A 27,410-nucleotide genomic window follows, 5' to 3' on the forward strand; every position below is an offset into this window, starting at 1 on the left:
CATCAAATGTGCTATTCACCTGGCTAAGAGGAAGAGAAAAAAAATCACCATGGATGGTTCAAGTAGGCCCCAGTGGCTCGTAGGTCCTCACCCCATATGGTTTTCATCCTAACACACCAAACACTGTCTTTATTTCCTAATCCACTAACATAAATTTGCCATCAATCTGGGTCAGCATGACTGTGTGCCTGCTGTTCCAAAGCTGCTTTTAAGCATCCTATAGTTATTTATACATCTTTTAAGGTTTCTAATAAAAGTGACTTATTATTCACTTAGACTTGGATTAAAATATGCTTATCATTAGCAGTCTAAATCTTTCTCTGAGGCTAGGCTCTTTATAGAGCAGGGTTTCTGCAACTTGCCCCTTGAAATACTAGTTTCTTAAGATGTTAGTAAGTATTTGGAAAACTAGGTTACATGAAGTCAATCTAGTAAAGTTTACAGTAGGAGCAATTGTAGGATTTTACAGAACCATTAAAATGCTCATAACTATTATAAATCTTATGAAAGGAAAATGTGATTTCCCCAATGTATTATTCCCATAGAATCCTTTTTGGTAGAATGATTAAGGAATCTTGAATTAACAGTCCTTGGGACACAGTTTAGAAAACTTCATACTGGAATTAGGATTACTCCATGGGATTGGAGTATGGAATCAGCTACTTCCATGGTTTAACAAAAATTGCTGTCAAATGTCAATTTTCAGAGTGAGGGAATAGTACCTGCTTTGAAACTTAGCCCAGTAATATCCATTCTAGGTGATGAATCAAAAGGTCTTTGTACTCCTTGGCAAGCTAGTAGAGTTTGTAAAGAGATAAAAGACTCCAGTACATGCAGTTAGTGTCCTGGGGGTTGTTCCCCAATCTGGTTCTATAAGCAGAGCCCAGAATGAGCCCCAAAGGAAGATGCCAAATGGGAATCCTGGTTCTGCTACTGTCTAGCTAGGTCATCTTAGGGAAACTGATTAATATGTCTGTATCTCAGTTTCCTTTCTTTAATAATCCTATTGACACATTGGGCTGTTTTGATGAATCTATGGGATAATGAAGACAAAGTTCTTAGTCCAGTCCTTGGTACATGGTAAGTGGTGAATAAATACTATTATTAGTTTTCCTGGAACAATTCTAGACTTAGGAAAAGGCTTGGTACCTTCCTAAATATTCAGTGGATGCTTTCTTCTGGCTGAAGGGCTGGATTAGGGAACCAGGGGGTTCTGCTGCCCCTGGGGTTCTAAGTCCCTCAACCTGGAGACTATTCTAGGGCAGGCAGAATGTTGATCTTGTTCACTGCGGTATCCCTAGGAGAGTACCTGGCACGGAGCTGGGGCCCTCAAAACACTAAAGAAATGGAACGAATGAATACAATACAAATGAATATAGAGGAGAAAGCAGTCCTTTTATGCCTAGATAAAATTATACTCTAGGCTAACAGGAAAGTGTAATTAATTTTACTCAAAAAGAAATAGAAAACTTTATGGGAACTATCATTTCTGAAGAAAATCTGTATTTGTGCTAGACCAAAATGATGAGAACCAGGTTGGTCCTCAGTCCATTATTCATAAGCATTTACAACTATTATAATTGATTATGTCTTCCAGGCATATATATATATTTGATGTCTCCTAGGCATAAGTGTTTCTTGTGTAGACTCTCCAACTGGCTGTGAGAAGTAGGGCTGTGCCCTGCTTACAGGTCTCCTTCTTACAAGAAGCAGGAAGATTGACTGGCACAAAATCTCAATCATGAGATGATCTAAGAAAAATACTTGGGACTCTTGACTTTCAGTCCCCCTTAAAAAATCACATTTCTAGGCTGCCTCCAATGTGGGGGAGGAAATGGCATGCAGTGGAGATCTCAGTTCTGCACGAGGCAGCAGCATAATGGCTGAGGAAGTATGAGGCCCTATAAAAGCTGTGTGTGGAAGACAGACACAATTCAAGCCTCTGCCAACAAATAGCATTTATTGGGGGAATGCACTACACATTTTTTAAATGGTAGGACAAACAGAAAAGGCCTCCATGGGCACCTGGGATGCCAGGTGGGAAGTCCTGAAACCAAACAAAGATATAAATGGCTATATGGTTACTGGCAGCAGACAACATACCAGTAACCTTTGGCTTTGATTCAATAAAATGAATTTGTAAAACATTTTGGAATGGACAGGGATGCATTATTTTATAAAAATTGCCTCAGATGCAAATAAAGGAAATAAATATATTGAGTATAGGAACCTTTTCAGGCCTGACTGACCCATAAAAGTATCTATTTTCCAAGTCTGCCTCCTTGACCAGAAACATAAGCCTATTAATCAAACGAGGAAATAGAAATGCAGGAGGATATCAGAGGCTTTCAAGCCAGATGCAGGATCTATTCCTAACTCTGTAGCTGTGTGACTTTGTGTGGATTAGTTCTCCTTGCTAAGCCTTAGTTTTCTCATCTGTAAAGTGGGGTTAGTAATATCTGCCTCACAGAATTGTTTTAATAATTAAACAATGTATTCAAGAATACTCCCATAGTAGGTGCTCAACACATACATATATAAAAACATATAAATACATTAAATACACATATAAACACATATGCAAATGATGTTTATATACATAAATGTATAAATACATAAATATTTGTACAGAGAAAGGGCAGATGTTCTGTAGAAAAACTAGAATAAAAAAAGAGACAAGAGAATGTCTGTACTGTAAGCATTTACATATAAAATATATTGGGGTCCATGCTAATTGACAAAAGTTCATTTTGTCTGTTGCTCTGAATAGAGAGGCACTTTAGGCAGCCCTCAGTCAAATGTTCCTATTAGCATCAAATAACTAACATTTTCTTCTCCCTGAGACAGTCTGTCTCCAACTCTGTTCTTGCTCAAACTGGCTTGGCATTGCTAAACTGAGGCCTCCCTAATTTCACATCATTTGCTGGGAATCTGCCTCAGATTCTGCCTTAGGAGCCAACCCTACCTTGCATGTCCCCTGCCTTCCACTTCCATCTCTGCGCCTTTTTGCCCACATTTCCAGTCAGCCCCTTCTTTCCCTTGGGAGCAACATTCTTTGCCATTTGGGTCCCTGGATCGTGTGCCTGCCTAAGGGCCCACCACAGCTCCTCTTCCTGTACTCTAATCCTTAGTTTTAGGGGCACCTCTATTTGACACAGGCAGAAAAGAGTGAACAGTGTTACTGGATGAGCCAGTAGGGGTGAAAACCAAACCAATTCAAGTCTAATGTCAACCCAAGTGTTTAGAGTATGTGCTGTGATTCCTGCTTCCTCTCCAGCCCCCAGTATAAGGTCTGGCACAGAGTTGGTGCGAAGTATATACTTGTTGGAAAGAAGAAGGCAAAGAGGGGAGGGAGGGAGAGAGGAATAAAGGAAGTTAGTTTTTAAAAGGATATAACGCCATTAAGATAGATCAGTTTGAACTTTTTCATCCCCATTGACCTGGCACTTAATATGTATTCACTGGTTCAAGTCAGGCCAATATGCACTTTAATGAACCCCTGCTGTTTACGTAGTATACTTCAGGACTAGCCACTAAACTGACTGATATAGTGACATCAGGGCTTATATTTTGTAATCTTCAGCCAGAGGCTTTATAAAATGACTAATGGATATAGAAATATGTAAGTTTTCCCACAATTAGGCTCCACAAGAAACTCAGAGAATTGGAAGCTAGAGGCTACAGAATCACTAGCCACCAGGGAGAAGAAAAGTGGTATAGGAGGATGAGGTTTGGGTCTCAGCTCTCGCTGTGTCACTGGCTCCCCGAGCAGTGCAGAAGCTGCTGCTGAACCTCTATCTGCTTTGGTTTCATTATTTATAAAAATAGAGGATTGGACATAATTTTCGTGAAGAATTCCTTCTGACTGAAAATTCTGTTTGTGGGCCACTGAAAATAGTTCATTTTATTTTATCAAAATATTTTATTCGATGACTCTAAACGTCAAAGGGATAAACAAGGCAAATTATTTTGGACATAAAATAGTGTTAAAACATTCAAGAACCCAGGAATTGCACTCCTAGGAATTTACCCTAAGAATGCAGCAATCAAGTATGAGAAAGATCAGTGCACCCCTATGTTTATCGCAGCACTATTTACAATAGCCAAGAATTGGAAGCAACCTAAATGTCCATCGATTGATGAATGGATAAAGAAGATGTGGTACATATACACGATGGAATACTACTCAGCCATAAGAAAAGGGCAAATCCTACCATTTGCAGCAACATGGATGGAGCTGGAGGGTATTATGCTCAGTGAAACAAGCCAAGCGGAGAAAGAGAAATACCAAATGATTTCACTCATCTGTGGAATATAAGAACAAAGGAAAAACTGAAGGAACAAAACACCAGCAGAATCACAGAACTCAAGAATGGACTAACAGGTACCAAAGGGAAAGGGACTGGGGAGGATGGGTGGGTAGGGAGGGATAAGAGGGGGGGAGAAGTAGGGGGGTATTAAGATTAGCATGCATGGGGGGGTGGGAGAAAGGGGAGGGCTGTACAACACAGAGAAGGCAAGTAGTGATTCTACAACATTTTGCTATGCTGATGGACAGTGACTGTAAAGGGGTTTATAGGGGGGACCTGGTATAGGGGAGAGCCTAGTAAATATAATATTCGTCATGTAAGTTTAGATTAGTGATACCAAAAAAAAAAAAAAGGCATTTCCTGTGTGGTAACCTCCAATGAGTTCTACACAAGGGTATAAAGGGCATATAAAAGTATAGGCAAAGGGTCTGTTTGTGTTTATACAGAGGATCAAAGCCTAATAGGGCTACCCCGAAAATCAACTAAGATACGATATGAAAAAGAACTTCCAACATCAGCACTCTCTGGAAGACTCATGCCAGAAGGTGATCATCAAAAAACCCCAACAAAGATCCACGCACTGCTACAGCTGTAGATGCACTCATCCCACCAGTTCCTGGACTTGCCATGGGAATGAAGAAGGAGATATCTAAGCTGGCCTGTGCATACAGTAAAACAACAAATTTGACTGGATCTATACTGTTGGAACTCAATCAAGAATTAGGAGAAGTGCAAATTGTAGCGCTCCAAAATCTTACAACTACAGACTATTTACTGTTAAAAGAACATAAGGGATGTGAACATTCCCCAGGAATGGGTTGTTTTAATTTGTCTGATTTCTCTCAGACTGTTCAAGTTCAGTTGGACAATATCCACCATATCATAGATAAGTTTTCACAAATGCCTAAGGTGCCTAACTGGTTTCCTTGGTTTCACTGGAGATGGCTGGTAATTACAGGTATGCTTTGGTTATGTAACTATACTCCTATTATGTTAATGTGTGTGTGCAATTTAAGTAGTAGCTTAAAACCTATACATGCTGAAGTTACTCTACAAGAAGATATGTCAAAGAAATAATCAATCTTCCCATGTTTTCTTCCGCCTGCTACTTCTATAGCTTTTCTTCTTCCTTCCTAATTACAACCCTTAAATAGAATTCGTGCCTCATATCAAATTTACCGAGTATCATAATTCTTCCAAGTGGTAAAGATACCTCAAGACAAATGCTGGGTATAGAAGCTACAGGGCATAAATATGCAAAGAAGTAAAAAGCTAACCTTTTCAAACAATAAGGCTTCTCTCTCACTTACCAACTTTATATTTCCCTGTATGGCCCCGGAAGATGACTGGTTAGCCAGAGACGGGTAAGATTCCTCAAGGGAGGAACAACCTAAGACAGGCACAGTCACAGGGGGGTCATCAGGTGAGAAATTGGGGATCAACAGAGGTGAGGCTTAGAACCTCACCCCCCCGTTCTGAGAGAAATCTTCTGCATACGTGGATGTTTTATTGGCCTTGTCTAGCTTGGATTAACACATAGTCTACAGGCACACACCTGATCATCTACATTTGCTCTTACAACACTAAACTATGTTTTCTGCCTTTATCTTGTATCTACCTACCACTTCAGCATTTTATTAAAAATAATAATAATAAAGAGAGAAATGTGGTATCCACATATAAATCAAGTATAAAAATCAAATGAGTATTCATATTTGAACTGACTGTTTATAGTTCATAATGCATGAGCAAAACCAAAAGTTTCTGTGATGACTGCTCTTGTACTGTTCACCATGTAACTTATTCACTATGTAAGAATTTGTTCTCCATGTAAGAACTTGTTTGTTATGCTTCAGAAGATTGGAGACTGACGAAAGTTAGGCTTGGGGTGTATTAATGATTGTGCATTGAGCATTGACTCCCCTATACAGAATTTTATTGTTGTTAACAACCATTTGATCAATAAATATGAGAGATGCCCTCACACACACACACACAAAAAAAAAGTACACACTTCCAATTGTAAAATAAATAAGTAACCGGGATGTAATGTATAGCATAAGGAATATAGTCAAAATATTGTAACAACTTGGTATGGTGATAGCTGGTACCTAGAATTATCATGTATATAAATGTTGAATCACTATGTTGTACACCTGAAACTAATGTAATGTAATACTGTGTGTCAACTACCCTTCAATAAAAAATAATTATCTAAAAAAAAAAAAAACAACAACATTCAAGAAACCCATTTAAAAAATCCGCCAATGATTTCCTAAGTACTGTATCCATAGTGGGGATTGTGTGCGGCAAGTGAGAACAGTCCCTTTTCACTTCAAGAACTTTTACCATAAAACTCAAGTCTAATACTAGTTATAATATTTTGAGGCCCATTATCAATCAAGTTTAATTGTAGAGTTGCCATTTTCTCTTTTAAAATAACTGATTACTATATTACAGAAAAAGATAGGCAAAATAGTTGAAAAGATTGTGGATTTCAACAGACAGTTAGAAGCTTTCAAATCATTAAATGGATTTTCTAAAATCAGAAAATACAATCTTTGAAATTAAGAACACTGGACAGTTAAAAGCAGGATTGGACATAACAGAAGATAGGATTAGTTAATTCAAAAACAGGTCAGTAGAAAAATATCCAAACTGAAGCAAAGAAATAAATGGAAAAAAATAGAGCTGAGTATAAGATACATGTGGAACATCATGAGAAAAAGTCTACTTTATGAGTAATTGGAGACCAAGGGAGAGAGAGAGAATAGGGCAGAAGTGATCATTGGAAAGGTAATAGCTAAGAAATTTTCAAAATTGAGGAAAACATCAGCCCCCAGATTTAAGAAACTCAGCAAACCTTCCTTTGTATAAGAAAACAAAGCCTTCCTTTGTAAATACAAAGAAAACCATAACTATTTTGAACATGAAGTCAAACCACTAAAAAACAATGACAGAAATTAAAATAAAGTAGATCAAAACTGCACAGCTACATGTAAGAGAATGAAACTGGATTATTGTCTAATCCCATACACAAAAGTAAACTCGAAATGGATCAAAGACCTGAATGCAAGTCATGAAACCATAAAACTCTTAGAACATAACATAGGCAAAAATCTCCTGCATATAAATATGAGCAACTTTTTTCTGAATGCATCTCCTCGAGCAAGGGAAAGAAAAGCAAAAATGAACACATGGGACTACATCAAACTTAAAAGCTGTACAGCAAATGACACCATCAACAGAACAAAAAGGCATCCTACAGTACAGGAGACTATATTTGTAAATGACATATCTGACAAGGGGCTAACATCCAAAATATATAAAGAACTCACATGCCTCAACACCCAAAAAACAAATAACCCAATTAAAAAATGGGCAGAGGATATGAACAGACACTTTTCCAAAGAAGAAATTCAGATGGCCAACAGGCACATGAAAAGATGCTCCACATCACTAATCATCAGAGAAATGCAAATAAAAACCACAATGAGATATCACTTCACACCAGTTAAGATGGCCAGTATCAAAAAGACTAAGAACAACAAATGCTGGCAAGGATGTGGAGAAAGGGGAACCCTCTTACACTGATGGTGAGAATGTAAGTTAATTCAACCATTGTGGAAAGCAATATGAAGGTTCCTCAAAAAACTAAAAATAGAAATACCATTTGACCTGGGAACTCTACCCAAAGAATATAAATTCTCGGATTCAAAAAGACATATGCTCCCCTATGTTTCTTGCAGCACTATTTACAATAGTTAAGATATGGAAGCAACCTAAGTGTCCATCAGTAGATGAATGGATAAAGAAGAGGTGGTACATATACAGAATGGAATACTACTCAGCCATAAGAAGAGAACAAATCCTACAATTTGCAACAACATGGATGGAGCTGGAGGATATTATACTCAGTGAAATAAGCCAGGCGGAGAAAGACAAGTACCAAATGATTTCCCCCATTTGTGGAGTATAACAATGAAGCAAAACTGAAGGAACAAAACAGCAGCGGACTCAGAGACTCCAAGAAGGGACTAGCGGTTACCAAAGGGGAGGGGTGGGGAAGGGCGGGTGGGGAGGGAGAAGGGGATTGAGGGGTATTATGATCGGCGTACATGGTGGGGGGGTGGTTCAGGGGAAAGACAGTGTAGCACAGAGAAGGCAAATAGTGACTCTGTGGCATCTTACTACACTGATGGGCAGTGACTGTAATGGGGTATGGGGGGGACATGATAACAGGGGTGAATGCAGTAATCACGTTTTTTCATGTGAAACCTTCATAAGAGTGTATATCAATAATACCTAAAAAAAAAAAAAAAAGTAAAGTAGATTATGTCATTCCTGCACTCAAGTGTCTAGTGGTTTCACACATCAGAGAAAAGCCAAGGTCCTTAACTTGTGAAAAGGCACTATACAATCACACAATGTCCATCCCATAACCTCTCTTACCTCGTCTCCTGTCACCCTTTCCCTTGCTTATTCTGCTGCACTTACACTATCCTTGCAGTTCCTCGTCAGACACACTTGCATCTTAGCACATTTGCTCTTAGTCCTGCCTGCAACACACTCCCTGCAGATGTCCACATGACTAATTTCCTCAACTTCCTCACGTCTTTGCTCAAGTCTTTCAGTGAGACCTTCCTGGATCATGCTATTTAAAAATGCTTTGCCTCCTCCCAGTGCTTTCTATTCCTTCTTCTCTGTTTTCTCCATCACACCTATCATTTATGACACACTAATTTACATATGAGCTTATCATCCGTCTGACATGAGATACTAATGTGGGACTGTCACCATCTTGTTGACTGCTCTATTTCTAGTGCCTAGAAGAGCACCAGGAACATGTAGCACTCAAATATTCATGGACTAATTGCCTGTAAAGCAAGGTATGTTGCACTAGTTGACATGTGGAGACCAAAGGCATAATAAGGTCATCAATCCATAATCATAAAGGTAAGGAATTTTACTTATTTTCCAGTGGTGGTAATTAGTCTCTAATTAGTTTATCCCACTCAAAGCTACTCTAGAAGTCTACATTACTCCTTATACCAAAGCCAATTTATTATCAAGGAATCACTGAGATACTATCAGGGAATTTACTAGCCTTGAAATAATCAAACCATCTTACATATTATGGAAATGGAAAAATATTTTGTACTTACTCATCTCACATAATTTTTTTGCCAAATGGTAATCTTGGCCCATTTCTGCTCTCAGGAACTAGAAAACATTAAGAAATTCTTCATATAAGTAGTTTCAGAGAGAATTTAAATGTCAATTGTAAACTCCCTAGAAAATATTCCATTAATGACTTATTTTGCTTTTAACATTACACGTTTTTCCAGGAGTGAGTTTGTAAGTTAGTAGTCAATTAAGAATATTTAAGGACTTCTCATGGCAAGGCAACATAGAGTAAGCATGATAGCTCTACTCTGCTGCTTCCATACTATATGTGTACTACTAAGCAATTCGAGCATACGCAACAGAGATGGTGAAGACAAACACTTTAATATCACTTTGGTTTAGATACAGCTTTTATTTGTGAACTTAATCCATAACGACATGGCAATACTTAGTAAAAAATTTTAGTGTACATTTAGTAAAGATGTTGACATACAATTATATATAATCAATATTTTCCAGTATTGCTTATACCGTCCAGTTCTGTCTTTAGTATTCTTATTGTTGCAAAGTAATGCATAATATTTGTATGTAGGAAATTTAGAAGTTAAATATAAACACATTCTGTCCCTAATTTTAAAAAATCTATAGTTCTACCAACTAGAGATGCTTATTTTTAACATCTTCATGTATGTTTAGTATTTTTTCCTTTGACAATATATTTCCATATATATTTTAAAATATATTTTCCATAAATATTTGTAAATATATTTGCACATATTTATAAAAACTGGTATTATTCAGCAATTTAAAAAACTACATATCATACATGGTGTAGGGGGGTCACGGGGAATACAGTGTAGCACAGAGAAGACAAGTAGCGACTGTGGCATCTTACTACACTGATGGACTGTGATTTCAATGGGGTATGGGGGAGACTTGATAATATGGGTGAATGTAGTAACCACAACATTTTTCATGTGAATCCTTCATAAGAGTGTATATCAACGATATCTTAAAAAAAAACTACATGTCATAGTAATTTTCTCTCCCTATGGAATTAAGTATTCTTATGTATGTTTTTATTTACCAAGGCTACAATTTACTAATCTCTTATTCTGTTATTTAGATTTCCATTTCAAAAAAATCCTGAACTTGTATGATTGTTCTTTTGTGTGTGATATATTCTGAACCACATACAGGTACACTACATTTACCCTGCAAGAAATGGGGCAAGTAATATAAAAGAGGCATTCCTCATGCGTTTCCAGATATTTGACAAATAAATACTCAGATGCCATTTTAAGAAGCAGTTGATTGATCACAACTAGAAAATATGACCAGTATAATATCCAGCTATTGCTTTTATACTAAAAATTTTTGTGGAAAATTTGAATATACATAGAAATAGAGAAAATAGTAAAATACATGTCCCTAATTCTCACCTTCAAAAAATTAACATTTTGACAATCTGGTTTTAGCAATATCACAGTCTTTTCTTCCATGTGTCTAGATTATTTTAAAGCAATTTACAGATATCATCTCATTTCATTTTCAATTAAAAACTCAATCACATTTTTGTTATCATACATACAAAATTAACAAGAATTTAGTATCAACTATTACCCAGTCTGATTTAATGAATACTAGCCTCAGAAAATGAAAAGGAGTAAAGGATGGGATCAGTTTCAAAAGTTCTTTGCGTTAACCTACTTTTTGTTGTTGTTGTTAATTAAACATACATTTCTTTTAGCAATTCAAAAGACAGTAAAATTAAATTCATGCAATGGATATTTGGCTAAAACTTTCATGAGGATTAAGACTTCAAAATGAAGCTGAAGACAAGTTTTAAAATATTGGTCTTAAATTATTTGTGACATCCAAAATAAAGACATGCTTAACATCTAACTTCAAAACATGAATTTTGATGGAATCCTGACTGGGAAAAAAATCTAGCTATAAAAACCATTTTAAAGTTGGAAATCTCAATTTGAATATAATATTTCATAACAGAATTGTTATTTTTTCTAGATGTGATAAGGGTATGATGTCACACTGAACAATGAACCTATTCTTAGAAAACTCATGCTACATAGAGTATCTGGGGATGAAGTTTTAGGATGTCTGCAACTTAATTTCAAATGTTTCTGTCAAAAATATATATCTAGGCTTTATCTATGCCTAACTATCAAAAGAGAGAGATAAAGCAAATATAGCACATTACAAGTGATGAATTTAGGTAAAGTGTATACATGTGTTCATTGTTATAATCTTTCAACTTTTCTACAGGCTTGAAAATTTTCAAAATAAAAAGGGAAAATTAAAAAGGGATGCATTCTGAAAACAAAAGATCTTACGCACAGGTACAGCACAAGATATGAAAATGAGCAAATCTCATACAGTCTGAATATTTATATGAAAATGAATTCATGGACTACTTTTATAATTAAAATTATTTAAAAAGAAAGAGTAGAGGGATTCAAGATGGCAGTGTGAGAGGTGAGACAGAGAATTCCTCCCAAAACCACAAATAATGTGAAAATATAGTTAATACAACTAATCCTGAAAGAACAACAGGAAAGAAGTCTGCACCAGACTGCTTACACCTGGAGAACAGAGCACACTTCAAGAAACAGGTACCAAAGCCGAGCCCTTCCCCCACCCCAGCTCATTGGCTGGAGGAAGAGAAATGCAGTGGGGGTGTGGTGGTGGTGATGGTGGAAGCCTAGGACTGCTGAACATCCAGCCCTGGATATCTGCTTTGGGAGCACAAACCTACATTGCATGGTGTTCTGGAGATTAGTAGGGTTGGAAAGCTAAGACAGGTGGAACACTTGGAGAGACTGAGATTCCAGCCATTTGTGGAAGACCGGGATCCGTATCTGGCTGCTCTGAGACAAAGGAAAGGTGGGCAGTCTGAGAGGCTTCCTAGCAGCTAGAAGGCTGCAGAAGGGGCGGGATTTGCACAGAACTTGCTGCACGGGAGAAGGGATAGGTGGACAAGGTTGTCTGGCGTGCTCTGCCTAGTAGGTTTGGAACTTTCAGGAGCTTCAGGCACTCCATCTGCTTGACTGGCTACTCAGATCCGAGGAGCCCCACTGTGGTATGCAGCCTGCTGCGTCTTCCTCCTGGCCAGCTGGCCCTGGCTCACAAAGCAGCAGTCCCTGCCCTGGTGTCAGGTCAGCCAGAGGGAGGCCCCACCTACAGCAGCTACAGATGCAAAGCCCAGAGGCTTAAACCTCTGTGCTCGGCCCACCAGTTCAAACAGTGGAGATAGGCACTGCAGCCTGGAAGCAGAAAACAGCTCTTTCCTCCCCCAAGGCACCAGCACCACTCCCCTGCAATCCCCAACATCACTCCAGGGGCTGAGCAGCTCCAGAGACTAGAGCTTCTGGGCACTAGAGGGCACCACATATGAATATGAAATGTCAAAGGAACCTGGATCAAACCAAAATCTCAGAAACACCAGAAAAAGGGCCAAATGAAGCTGAACTCACCAATCTTCCTGAAACAGAGTTCAAAATAAAAATCATAAACATGCTCGTAGAGGTACAGAAAAATATTCAAGAACTCAGGGATGTATTTAGGATGGACAGTCATTCATTAATAAATTCCATATTTGAAATGAAACATAAAATAGAGGGATTTAAAAGATTAGATGTAGTAGAAAAGATGGTAAATTCAATAGAAATTAGAAAAGAGGAATACAAAGCAGGTGGGGCACAGAGAGAAAAAAGGATCTCTAAGAATGAAATAATATAGACAGAACTGTGTGCCCAATCAAAACAGAACAATATTCACATTATAGGGGTACCAGAAGAAGAAGAGAAAGGAAAAGGGATACAACGTGTCTTTGAGAAGGTAATTGCCAAAAATTTCTCAAATCTGGACAAAGAGATAGTCTCTTGGGCCATGGAGGTGCACAGATCTCCCAACACAAGGGACCCAAGGACAACAACACCAAGACATACAATAATTAAAATGGCAAAGACCAAGGATAAGGACAGACTTTTAAAAGCAGCAAGAGAGAGAAAAATGATTGCATACAAAGGAAAACCAATCAGAATATCATCAGACTTTTCAACAGAAACTTACAGGCCAGAAGGGAGTGGCATGATATATTTAATGCAATGAAGCAGAAGAGCCTCGAATCAAAAATACCCTACTCTGTAAGATTATCACTTAAATTTGAAGGAGAGATTAAACAATTTTCAGATAAGCAAAAGCTGAGAGAATTTATCTCCCACAAACCACCTTGACAGTGCATTTTGGCGGGACTGCTATAGATGGAAGTATTCCTAAGGCTAAAATAGCTGTCACCAGAAGAAATGAAACCACAGCAAAGAAAGTAGAACAATGAATTACTAAGCAGATGCAGAATCAAATCAACTACCCCCGAAGTCAATCAAAGGATAGACAAAGAGTACAGAATAAGATTCCTAATGTATAATGAATGGAGGAAGAAAAAAAGGAGGAGAAAAAAAAGAACCTTTAGGGTGTGTTTATAATAGCATACTAAGTTAGTTAAATTAGACTGTTAGACAGTAAGGGAATTGCCCTTGAACCTTTGGTAACCACAAATCTAAAGCCTGCAATGGCAATAAGTACAGACCTATCAATAATCACCTTAAATTTAAATGGTCTCATTGCACCAATCAAAAGACATAGAGTCACTGAATGGATAAAAAAATGAAAGCATTCTATATGCTGCCTACAAGAGACTCACTTCAAACCCAAAAACATACACAGACTAAAAGTAAAAGGATGGAAAACAATATTTCATGCAACTAATAGGGAGAAAAAAGCAGGAGTTGCAGTACTTGTATCAGACAAAATAGACTTAAAAACAAAGAAAGTCACAAGAGACAAAGAAGGACTCTACGAGAGATTCAAGATGGTGGCATGAGAGGTAAGATGGAGAACTCCTCCCCAAACCACAAATAGTATGAAAATATAGTTAATTAATACAACTAACCATAAAACAGCAACAGGAAAGAAGGCTGAACCAGACTGCATACAGACATCATGAACAGAGCAGACCTCACGAAACGGGGTAATGTACAAAAGCCTAAATCTGGCAGGACCCAAGCCCTTCTCCCACCCCAGCTAACCAGCAGGAGGAAGAGTAATGGAGTGGGGAGTGGGTGGAAGCCTGGGACTGCTGAACACCTAGCCCTGGAGATCTGCTTTGTGAGCAGAAAACTATATTGTGTGATGGTCTGGACGATGAGGAGCTCGGACAGGCGGAGTGCTTGAGAGACTGAGATTCTGGCCATTTGTGGAGGACAGGATCTACACCTGGCCACTCAGTGTCAGAGGAAAGGCAGGTGGTCTGAAAGGCTTCCTAGCAGCGAGAGGGCTGCTGAAGGGGCAGGGTTGGCACGGAGCTTGCTACACGGGAGAAGAGAGAGCTGGACAAGGTTATCTAGGCATGTTCTGCCCAGCTGGTTGGGAACTTTGAGGACCTTCAGGCACTCTAATACACAGGCTGGCTCCCCAGCTCTGAGGCCCCCCACACTGATATGCAGCCTGGTGCACCTCCCTTCTAGCATTCTGGCACCGGTTCACAAACTGGCAGGCACTGCGCTAGCATCAGGCCACCCAGCCAGAGGCCCCGCCTACAACAGATAGAGACACAAAGCACAGAGACTTACACCTGTGTGCTCAGCCCACTGGCTCTGACAAAGGAGACAGGCACCGCAGACGGGAATCAGGAAACAGATCTTTCCTACCTACAGACACCCACTCTGCTCTCCTACAACTTCTAACCTCACTCTAGAGGCTGAGCAGCTCTAGAGACTGGAGCATCTGGGCACTAGTGGGCACCACACAGAAATATGAAACGTCAAAAGAACATGGTTCAGACTAAAATCTCACAAACACCAGAAAAAGGGTAAAATGAATCTGAACTCACAAATCTGCCTGAAAGAGAATTCAAAATGAAAATCATAAACATGCTTATGGAGGTACAGAAAAATATTCAAGAACTCAGGAATAAATTTAAGTCGGAGATTCAATCATTAAGAAATTCCATATCTGAAATGAAACATACAATGGAGGGATTTAAAAGCAGACTGGATGTAGTAGAAGAGACAGTAAATGGAATAGAAATTAGAGAAGAGGATTACAAAGAAGCTGAAGCACAGAGAGAAAAAAGAATCTCTAAGAATGAAAGAATTTTGAGAGAACTGTGTGACCAATCCAAACAGAACAAAATTTGCATTACAGGGGTACCACAGAAGAAGAGAGAGAAAGGGATAGAAAGTGTAATTGAGGAAGTAATTGCTGAAAACTTCCCCAATCTGGGGAAGGAGATAGCCATGGAGGTACACAGATCTCCCAACACAAGGGACCCAAGGAAAACAATATCAATACATATAATAATTAAAATGCAAAGATCAAAGATAAAGACAAACTTTTAAAAGCAGCTAGAGAGAGAAAAAGATCACATACAAAGGAAAACCAATCAGGATATCATCACACTTCTCAGCAGAAACCTTACAAGCCAGAAGGGAGTGGCATCATATATTTAAAGCAATGAAGCAGAATGGCCTCAAACCAATAATACTCTACCTAGCAATGTTATCATTTAAATTTGAAGGAGGGATTAAACAATTTTCAGACAAGCAAAAACTGAGAGAATTTACCTCCTACAAACTACCTCTACAGTGCATTTTGGAGGGAATCCTACAGATGGATGAATTCCTAAGGATAAAAATAGATGTCACCCAAGGGATAGACAAAGAGTAAAGAATATGATTAATAACATACAAAGAATGGATGAAGAAGAAAAAGGAGGGGAATAAAAAGAACTTCTAGGTTGTGTTTGTAATAGCATATGAATTGAGTTAAATTAGAATGTTAGATAGTCAGGGAATTACCCTTGAAACTTTGGTAACCACGAATCTAAAGCCTGCAATGGCAATAAGTACATATCTATCGATAATCATCCTAAATGTAAATGGTCTGAATGGACCAATCAAAAGACATAGAGTCACTGAATGGATAAAAAAACAAGACCGATCTATATGCTGCCTACAAGAGACTCACTTCAAACCCAAAGACATACACAGACTGAAAGCAAAGGGATGGAAAAAGATATTTCATGTAACTAACAGTGAGAAAAAAGCAGGAGTTGAAGTACTTGTATCAGACAAAATAGACTTCAAAACAAAGAAAGTAACAAGAGACAAAGAAGGAGATTACATAATGATACAAGGGTCAGTTGAACAAGAAGATATAACTATTATAAATATCTGTGCACCCAACACAGGATCACATACATATGTGAAACAAGTACTAACAGATTAAAGGGGGAAATAGAATGCAATGCATTCATTTTAGGAGACTTCAACACACCACTCACTACAAAGGACAGATCAACCAGACAGAAAATAAGTAAAGAGACAGAAGCACTGAACAACATATTAGAACAGGTGGACCTAATGGACATCTACAGAACACTCAATTCAAAAACAACAGGATACACATTGTTCTCAGGTTAACATGGAACATTTTCAAGAATAGATCATATACTTGGCCACAAAAAGAGCTCAGTAAATTAAAAAAGATTGAAACTGTACCAACCAGCTTCTCAGATCACAAAGGTATGAAACTAGAAATAAATTACACAAAGAAAACAAAAACACCCACAAACACCTGGAGGCTTAAAATTATGCTCCAAAATAATCAATGGATCAATAACCAAATAAAAATAGAGATAAAGCAATATATGGAGACAAATGACAATAATTCAACACCACAAAATTTGTGGGACACAGTGAGGGCCGTGCTAAGAGGGAAGTATATTGCAATACAGGCCTACCTCAGGAAAGAAGAACAATACCATATGAACAGTCTAAAATCACAATTAATGAAACTAGAAAAAGAGGAACAAATGAGATCCAAAGTCAGGAGATGGAGGGAAATAATAAAGATTAGAGCAGAAATAAATAAAATTGAGAAGAATAAAACAATAGAAAGAATCAACGAAAACAGGAGCTGGTTCTTTGAGAAAATAAACAAAATAGATAAACCCCTAGTCGGACTTACCAAGAAAAAAAGAGAGCCTACACACATAATCAAAATCAGAAATGAGAAAGGAAAAATCACTACTGACACCACAGAAATACAAAGAATTATGGAAGAAAACTATGAAAAATTATATGCTAACAAACTGGATAACCTAGAAGAAATGGACAACTTTCTATAAAAATATAAACTTTCAAGGCTAACCCAGAAAATATGAACAGACCAATTACCAGCAAAGAAATTGAATTGGTAATCAAAAACCTACCTAAGAACAAAATACCTGTACCAGATGATTTCACTGCTGAATTTTATCAAACATTTAGTGAGGACCTAATACCCATTCTCCTTTAAAGTTTTCTAAAAAGTAGAAGAGGCGGGAATACTCCCAAACTCATTCTACAAGGCTAGCATCACTCTAATACCAAAACCGGGCAAAGACACCACAAAAAAAGAAAATTACAGACCAACATCCTTGATGAACATAGATGCAAAAATACTTGACAAAACATTAGATAACTGAATTAAAAAATACATCAAAAAGATCACCCATTATGATGAAATAGGATTTATTCCAGGGATGCAAGGATGGTACAACATTTGAAAATCCATCAACATCATCCACCAGATCAACAAAAAGGACAAAAATCACATGATCATCTCCATAGATACTGAAAAGCATTTGACAAAATTCAACAACCATTCATGATAAGCAACTCTTCAACAAAATGGGTATAGAGGGCAATTACCTCAACATAATAAAGGCCATAGATGACAAACCCTCACCCAACATCATACTTAACAGCCAGAAGCTGAAAGGTTTTCCTTTAAGATCGGGAACAAGACAAGGATGCCCACTCTTCCCACTTTTATTCAAAATAGTTCTGGAGGTCCTAGCCACAGCAATCAGACAACACAAAGAAATAAAATATAAGGCATCCAGACTGGCAAGGAAGTTAAACTGTCCGTGTTTGCAGATGACATGATATTGTACACAAAAAACCCTAAAGAATCCACTCCAAAACCACTAGATCTAATATCTGAATTCAGCAAAGTTTCAGGATACAAAATTCATACACACTAAACTGTTGCATTCCTATACACTAATAATGAACTAGCAGAAAGAGAAATCAGGAAAACAATTCCATTCATAATTGCATCAAAAAGAATAAAATACATAGGAATAAACCCAACCAAGGAAGTGAAAGGCCTATACTCTGAAAACTACAAGACACTCATGAAAGAAATTAAAGAAGATACCAATAAATGGAAACACATCCCATGCTCATGGATAGGAAGAATTAATATTGTCAAAATGGCCATCCTGCCTAAAGCAATCTACAGATTCAATGCAATCCTTATCAAAATACCAACAGCATTCTTCAACAAACTACAGCATATCATTCTAAAATTCATATAGAACCTCAAAAGGCCTGAACAGCCAAAGCAATCCTGAGAAGGAAGAATAAAATGGGAGGGATTATACTCTCCGACTTCAAGTTCTACTATAAAGCCACAGTAATCAAGACAATTTGGTACTAACACAAGAACAGACCATTAGACCAATGGAACAGAACAGAGAGCCCAGATATAAACCCAAGCATATATGATCAAGTAATATATGACAAAGTAGCCATGGATATACAACGGGGAAATGACAGCCTCTTCAACAGCTGGTTTTGGCAAAACTGGACAGCCACATGCACGAAAATGAAACTGGATTATTGTCTAACTCTATACACAAAAGTAGACTCAAAAGTGGATCAAAGACTTGAATGTAAGTCATGAAACCATAAAACTCTTAGAAGAAAACATAGGCAAAAATCTCTTGAATATAAACAAGACCAACTTTTTCCTGAATGCACCTCCTTGGGCAAGGGAAACAAAAGCAAAAATAAACAAATGGGACTACATTGTGCTAAAAAGCTTCTGTACAGCAAGGGACACCATCAGCAGAACAAAAAGGCATCCTACAGTATGAGAGAGTATATTCATAAATGACAGATCCGATAAAGGGTTGACATCCAAAATATATAAAGAGCTCATGCACCTCAACAAACAAAAAGCAAATAATCCAATTAAAAAATGGGCAGGGGATATGAACAAACACTTCTCCAAAGAAGAAATTCAGATGGCCAACAGACACATGCAATGATGCTCCACATTGCTAATTATTAGTGAAATGCAAATTAAAATCACAATGAGATATCACCTCACACTGGTTAGGATGGCTAACATAGAAAAGACTAAGAACATCAAATGCTGGTGAGGATGCAGAGACAGGGGAACCCTCCTACACTTCTGGTGAGAATGTAAATTAGTTCAACCATTGTGGAAAGCAGTATGGAGCTTCTGCAAAAAACTCAAAATAAAAATACCATTTGACCCAGGAATTCCACTCCTAGGAATTTACCCTAAAAATGTAGGATATGTTTCAAAAAGACATATGCACCCTTATATTTGTCAGATCACTATTTACCATACCCAAGAAATGGAAGCAACCTAAGTGTCCGTCAGCAGATGAATGGATAAAGAAGATGTGGTACATATACACAAAGGAATGTTATTCAGCCGTAAGAAGAAAACAAATCCTACCATTTGCAACAACATGGATGGAGCTAGAGGGTATTATGCTCAGTGAAATAAGCCAGGTGGCAGAGAAAGACAAGTACCAAATGATGTCACTTCTCTGTGGAGCATAAGAACTAAGCAAAAACTGAAGGAACAAAACAGCAGCAGACTCACAGAACTGAAGAATGGACTAACAGTTACCAAAGGGAAAGAGACTGGGGAGGGTGGGTGGGAAGGGAGGGATAAGGGGAATAAGGGGCATTATGATTAGCACACATAATGTAAGAGGGGGCATGGGGAAGGCAGTATAGCACAGAGAAGACAGGTAGTGCCTCTATAGCATCTTACTATGCTGATGGACAGTGACTGTAATGGGGTATGTGATGGGGACTTGATAATGGGGGAATCCAGTAACCAAAATGTTACTTGTGTGTTTTTTTTTTTGAAACAGAGTGGAAATTTTATTTGAATACACTCCAAGAGAGGAGTGGGCCAGAATCAAGGTAGATGGAAGGCCCAAGCCTTTAGGGGAGGGGCTCTTTCTCGTGTTGTAACTGGGAGGCTGTAATTTTTTTTTCTCTTCATCTAGCTTCTTTTAATCAGCATAATTATACAGCAATTCATCGATAATTACATTGAATTTTTGCATTTAACAAGGTCATAGGTGATTTTTTTAAATCTAGCTTCTTTGTTTTTATATTAACATTACAAAAAAAAAAAAGAGCAGGAGAAAAGGCCCAGAGGCCCATCATCTCTAAGAAGGTAATAAAAAAAAAAAAAGAAAGAAAGAGAAGAGGAATAGAGTGAGCAACTCAAGACAGGTTGGTTATGGCAAATAGGGTCTCTGAATGCTCCATAATTTATTAATAAATTTAGACGTCCAGTCAAAATCTTTCCAACACCTGGCATCAAGTTTCTTCTCCCTTGGTAAAAGCACCTTATGACATTAAGGAAGTTTCAAAATTCCCTGTATATGCTTTATTCTAGGAGGAAAACATAGTATATATGTCTGACTTCCTTTTATGATCCCATGGTTAGCATTTGCTTTAAACTATCTTAGAAGGCAAGCACATTAGCATTTTCTTTGTGCTAAAAATCTAATTGAGGCTCTAGCCATGTTGGAGTTAACAGAGATCAGATTTACTCTACTTGCTTAAACAATCTGAAAACTGGATAAAATACATGAAATAACAGTTTTCAGACACTGGACAACAGATGTCACAGAAAAGTGATATCTGAGAAAAGGGAAACAAGATGGGTCCAATGAGTGTTCCACCTTAGTGCTTGTGGGCTGTTCCCAGGTGCCAGCATAGGCAGGGAATATCTAAACAGATACCAGTGATCTCTCACACCTGAAATATTGTTTGGAGCTCAGAGAGGCTAATATAGCATTTAGTTTCAAGAGAGAAGTGAGCTTCATAGAGAGTTTCACAAGACAAAGCAAAATGAACAAAACAGCAGTAGACTCATAGACACTGAGAAGTGACTGGGGGTTTCCATGGGGGAGGGATTGGATGGGTTGGTGGGGAAAGAGAGGGGGATAAAGGGACACAAAAATTCTCAATTGTAATGTAAGTTGGTCATGGGGATGGTAGTACAGTGGGAGAATATAGCCAATGATGCTGTAGCATCTTCCTATGGTGACAGACAGTAACTGCCCTAGTTTGGATGAGGATTTAATAATGTTGGTAATTGATGAACTACTGTGTTGTATGCTTGAAGCTAATAAATTGTATATAAACTATACTTCAATTTAAAAAAAGAGAGTTTCAGCTGCAGAGGGGTCTCTGAATCTCTGGCTGGCACTGATCTGCATATGAGTACAAAGAAACTATCTGAGGCTGGAAAGAGTATTAGTAGAATGAGCAGGTGGAACAATCACCGGATCTCACACAGGGCTGAGAAGAAAGAGTTCATGTTCTCTCCAACCAGAGTGAAAGGTCCTCTTAAAATACAGAGTACTGGGAAGAGTCCTCATAAGGGTACTGCTTTAGTAGTGTCCCAACAAAGCTTAAAAGCAAGACTCAAAAAGAAAACCTGCTTTCAAGTAACTCAACTATGTCACAGATCAGTCCAACAATATTTAAAGGAAAACAACAAAAGTTTGTATCCAAGAACATAAAATGTACCATGCCTAGGATTCAATAGAAAATTACCACATGCAAAGATGTAGGAAAATGTGACCCATAAGCAGGAGAAAATGTAATCAATAGAAAATGACCTAGAATTGACAAAGATTATAGCATAGCAGACAAGCATGTTAAAATAGCTATCACAAATATATGTCCTATGCTCAAAAGTAGAGGAAAACATGAATATGATATGGAGAGAAATGATAGATATAAAAAATTTAAATAAAATTGAAATACATATGGAATGATGGGGAGAGAGAGAAAGACGGGAGAGGAGGAAGAGGAAGGATGGGATTAACAGCAGATTATAATTGCAAAGAAAAGATGATGAACTTGAAGACATAGCAATATAAATTTCTAAATTGAAATATGTAGAGAAAAAAAAGGAAAAAAGGAACATTAGTGACCTCTGGGGTAATATTGGGTGGTCCTACATACATGTAATTGTAACCCAGATGAAGAAAGGAAGGGCAGAAATCAGAAAAAATATTGGAAGAATTGATAACTGAACAGTTTCCAAACCTGGTATAAACTATAAATTTATAGACCCAAGAATCTCAATGAAAAGAATATGAAGAAAATCACATCAAGGAACATCATAATCAAATTGCCAAAAATAATAATAGAGGGGAAAATGTATTAAAAGATCAAAAGCCGTATTATATATGGATGACTGAAGGAAATAACAGCAGACATCCTGGTGAAAGTATGCAAACTATTGACAATGAAACCTCTCAAAGCATAAATCCTCCTCAACTTCTGATGGAGTTATATCCTGATAAATCCATTTTAAGCTGAGAAAATATTGTGAGTCAAAAATGTATTTAATACACCTAACCTACCAAATATCGTAGCTTACCCTAGCCTACCTTAAACACGCTCAAAACACTTACATGATCTTACAGTTGGGCAAAATCTCTAACACAAAGCCTATCTTATAATGAAGTATTGGATATCTCATGTAATATATTGAAGACAGTACTGAAAGTGAAAAATAGAGTGTCTATATGGGGACAGATGGTTGTATCAGTTGTTGGCTCTCATGACCACATGGCTGACTTGGGAACTGTTAATTGCTGCCACTGAATTGTACTGCCTATTGCTAGCCTGAAAAGCAAATTTCAAAACTCAAAGTACTGTTTCTCTTGAATGCATTACCACTTTTGCACCATTGTATAGTTGAAAAATCTTAAGCTGAACCATCATAAGTTGGGGACAGTCTGTATTTGGAAAAAAATACATATGGTAGAGCTTGTATGTAGAAGTAAAATGTATGACAATAATAATACAAAGAATGATAAGTGGGAAATTAAAGTGTACTGTTATGAAGTTCTTAAAATATACTTGAAGTTGTAAAAGCATCCTACAGTATGGGAGAATATATTTGTAAATGACATATCCGACAAGGGGTTAACATTCAAAATATATAAAGAACTTACACGCCTCAATGCCCAAAAAGCAAATAACCAGATTAACAAATGGGCAGAGGATATGAAGAGACAGTTCTCCAAAGAAAAAATTCAGACGGCAAACAGACACATGAAAAGATGCTCCACATCACTAATTATCAGGGAAATGCAAATTAAAACCACAATGAGATATCACCTCACATCAGTAAGGATGGCCAGCATCAAAAAGACTAAGAACAACAAATGCTGGCAGGGATGTGGAGAAAGGGGAACCCTCCTACACCGCTAGTGGGAATGTAAGCTAGTTAAACCATGTGGAAAGTAATATGGAGGTTCCTCAAAAAACTAAATATAGAAATACCATTTGACCCGGGAATCCCACTCCTTGGAATTTACCCAAAGAATACAATTTCTTAGATTCAAAAAGACATATGCACCCCTATGTTTATCACAGCACTTTTTACAATAGTCAAGATATGGAAGCAACGTAAGTGTCCATCAGTAGATGAATGGATAAAGATGTGGTACATATACACAGTGGAATAACTATTCAACCATAAGAAACAAACAAATCCTACCATTTGCAACAACATGGATGGAGCTGGAGGATATTACGCTCAGTGAAATAAGCCAGGCAGAGAAAGACAAATGCCAACTGATTTCCCTCATTTGTGGAGTATAACAATGAGGGAAAACTGAAGGAACAAAATGGTAGCAGACTCAGAGATTTCATGAATGAACTAGTTGTTACCAAAGGGGAGGGGTGTGGGATGGAGAAGGGGATTGAGGAGTATTATGTTTAGTACACATGGTGTGGTGGGGATCACAGGGAGAACAGTGTAGCACAGAAGAGGCACATAGTGGATCTGTGGCATCTTGCTGCACTGATGGACAGTGACTGCATTGTGGTATGGGTGGGGACTTTATAATACAGGTAAATATAGTAACCACATTGTTTTTTCATGTGAAACCTTCGTAAGAGTGTATGTAAATCATACCTTAATAAAAAATTTAAATATATATATATATATATACTTGAAATTGTATAATATTAATTAAAGATAGACTGTGATACTGCAACAAGTGAGGTAAAATTGGTTTGTTCTCCATAGAATTACCAGTAAATGTTTATGTACAATTTTTGCATGTGACATTTTAGGTTTCAGTGCTTTTGCACATGCTGTTTTCTATGCCAAAAATGCCTTCTCCACTTTTTACCAAATTTCTACACTTCCCTCTCCCAGTAAGTTTTTAAGATCCCACTCATGTCTCTTCCTCTAAACATCCTTCCTTAATCCTGTTTTTTCCTGCGTTTCTCAGTCACTTGATTCTCTGTGTCCAGAGAACTTCATAAATCCATCTACCAGCATGTATTTAATTTTATTGCAAATTGTACTAAATAAACAATATGTACCTGTTCTTAATGGTAGGGACTTCTTTTTTTTTAATTTCTAAATATCCCCAGTAACTAGAATGGTGCCTGATATGTAGAAAGCACTCCTTAAAGCAATCTTTGTACCAAAACTTCTCTTATTCTTGCTTTTCCACAATACTGTTGCCACTTCCAGAATTTTCTTTCACCTCTAACCTGGTAAAAGTAGTAAAAGACATGAGTTATCTAGGTAAGCCTCTGTATAAGGGTGAGGATCTTTTTACATCTTTTTTTTTCATTTTACTATCATTAATCTACAATTACATGAAGAACATTATGGTTACTAGACTCCCCCCTTTACTAAGTCCCCCCCCACAAACCCCATTAGAGTCACTGTCCATCAGCGTAGTAAGATGCTATAGAATCACTACTTGTCTTCTCTGTGTTGCACATCCCTCCCTATGCGCCCCCCACACTATACATGCTAATCGTAAGGCCCCCTTTCTTTTTCCGTCCTTATGCCTCCCTTCCCACCCCTCTTGCCCAGTCCCTTTCCCTTTGGTAACCATTAGTCCATTCTTGGGTTCTGTGATTCTGCTGCTGTTTTGTTCCTTCAGTTTTTCTTTGTTCTTATACTCTACATATGAGTGAAATCATTTGGTACTTGTCTTTCTCTGCCTGGCTTATTTCACTAAGCATAATACCCTCTAGCTCCATCCATGTTGTTGCAAATGGTAGGATTTTTTTTTCTTATGGCTGAGTAATATTCCATTGTGTATATGTACCACATCTTCTTTATCCATTCATCTATTGATGGATACTTAGGTTGCTTCCATTTCTTGGCTATTGTAAATAGTGCTGTGATAAACATAGGGGTGCATCTGTCTTTTTCAAACTGGGCTGCTGCATTCTTAGGGTAAATTCCTAGAAGTGGAATTCCTGGGTCAAATGGTATTTCTATTTTGAGCTTTTTGAGGAACCTCCATACTGCTTTCCACAATGGTTGAACTAGGTTGCATTCCCACCAGCAGTGTAGGAGGGTTCCCCTTTCTCCACAACCTCGCCAACATTTGTTGTTGTTTGGCTTTTGGATGGTGGCGATCCTTACTGGTGTGAGGTGATATCTCATTGTGGTTTTAATTTGCATTTCTCTGATGACAAGCGATGTGGAGCAACTTTTCATGTGTCTGTTGGCCATCTGAATTTCTTCTTTGGAGAACTGTCTGTTCAGCTCCTCTGCCCATTTTTTAATTGGATTATTTGCTTTTTGTTTGTTGAGGTACATGAGCTCTTTATATATTTTGGATGTCAACCCTTTATCGGATCTGTCATTTATGAATATATCCTCCCATACTGTAGGGTTTATATCTTTTTTTTAAATTCAAGGCTATATACTATTTAGTTACCTTAATATTTTAAAGTTTCTTAAATTATAATGTACAAGTAAAACTTACTTCTGCCATTAACTCTAACGGAGCAGGAGTCTCCTTATGAGGGTCGCTATCGTCATCACTGTCCTCATCACTGCTGTCCTCTTCACCATCATCAGTTGTTGTGTTGGATAACTTATCAATATCCTGAAGGCAATATTCATTATTTTCCTCCTTCTCTACAATGATTGCATCTTTGCCCACTTTACCTAAAGCAGAATATACATAATTAATTAATAGTGAAAAGTTCAAAATTTTAAATGGTTACTCCTAAATTATAACATGTGTACATGTTTACTATATGGCTTCCTGTTCTGAAGTTAATTTTTCTTTCATTTCTAAATAGCACTGCAATAAAATTACCTGACTTCTATTTCCAAAAAAGGTAATAAAACTGTCAAGCGTAAAAAGACCCAAACCAATAACAGTGAGCTGATATCAGTGCTGTTTGGTGCTTGAAATTTTAATAAATGGAAAATTTTTTTGTTTATAAATAATGTAATAATTTCAAGAAAAAAGTAGTTAATGTTATTCTGTTTCCAGAAGTGCATTTCCTAAATTGTTTGCACAGGAACGTAAATACAAAATAAAGAGCTTGGAGAGTAAAATTAAGACTGGAGAGGCTGAAAAGTAAATAATTCTTCTTAGGCAGGTTATGTCACTCCTTAGATACTTGAGGATGAAGTTCTTTCTCTTTCTCACACCCCCTGTCCCCTGACAAATTAGGAAGAAATGCATATGAAGTATTCTAGATATAAGTAGAGGTTATTGATTTTTTTCTTGATGTCAAGCCACAGTACCTATGACCAAACACAGATGACTGAAAAAGAAAAAGCACTATTGACTACCCACTTAGTGCCGGCGCTAAGTCCCAGGAATCCAAAAATGAACAGTCCTTGACCTCAGGCTCCTCACTCATACTCTAACTGGGGAGCCCAGTGGTTTCCCAAGTCAGAGAAAATTTTAAAACAGTAAGGCAATACAGTGAAAAAGATGTGTACGTAGGTGAATAGGAGAAAAAGGATAGCCCCAGC

At 37.6% G+C, this 27,410-nt stretch overlaps 1 protein-coding gene across 4 annotated transcripts in view; it reads right to left on the bottom strand.

The window, feature by feature from the left end:
• Window positions 1-27,410, bottom strand: part of ERICH2 (glutamate rich 2) — an 89,925-nt gene that overhangs the window by 10,120 nt on the left and 52,395 nt on the right. For all 4 annotated transcript variants that reach the window (XM_057503921.1, XM_057503922.1, XM_036888098.2 and 1 more), the window contains 2 exons: window positions 26,401-26,585; window positions 9,476-9,533 (listed from right to left, as the gene is read on the bottom strand). In XM_057503921.1, the coding sequence (XP_057359904.1) occupies window positions 9,476-9,533; window positions 26,401-26,585 (243 nt within the window). The remainder of the gene's footprint in view (window positions 1-9,475; window positions 9,534-26,400; window positions 26,586-27,410) is intronic.

Source organism: Manis pentadactyla, chromosome 6 (genome assembly GCF_030020395.1).
Source record: "Manis pentadactyla isolate mManPen7 chromosome 6, mManPen7.hap1, whole genome shotgun sequence".
Lineage (NCBI taxonomy): Eukaryota > Metazoa > Chordata > Mammalia > Pholidota > Manidae > Manis > Manis pentadactyla.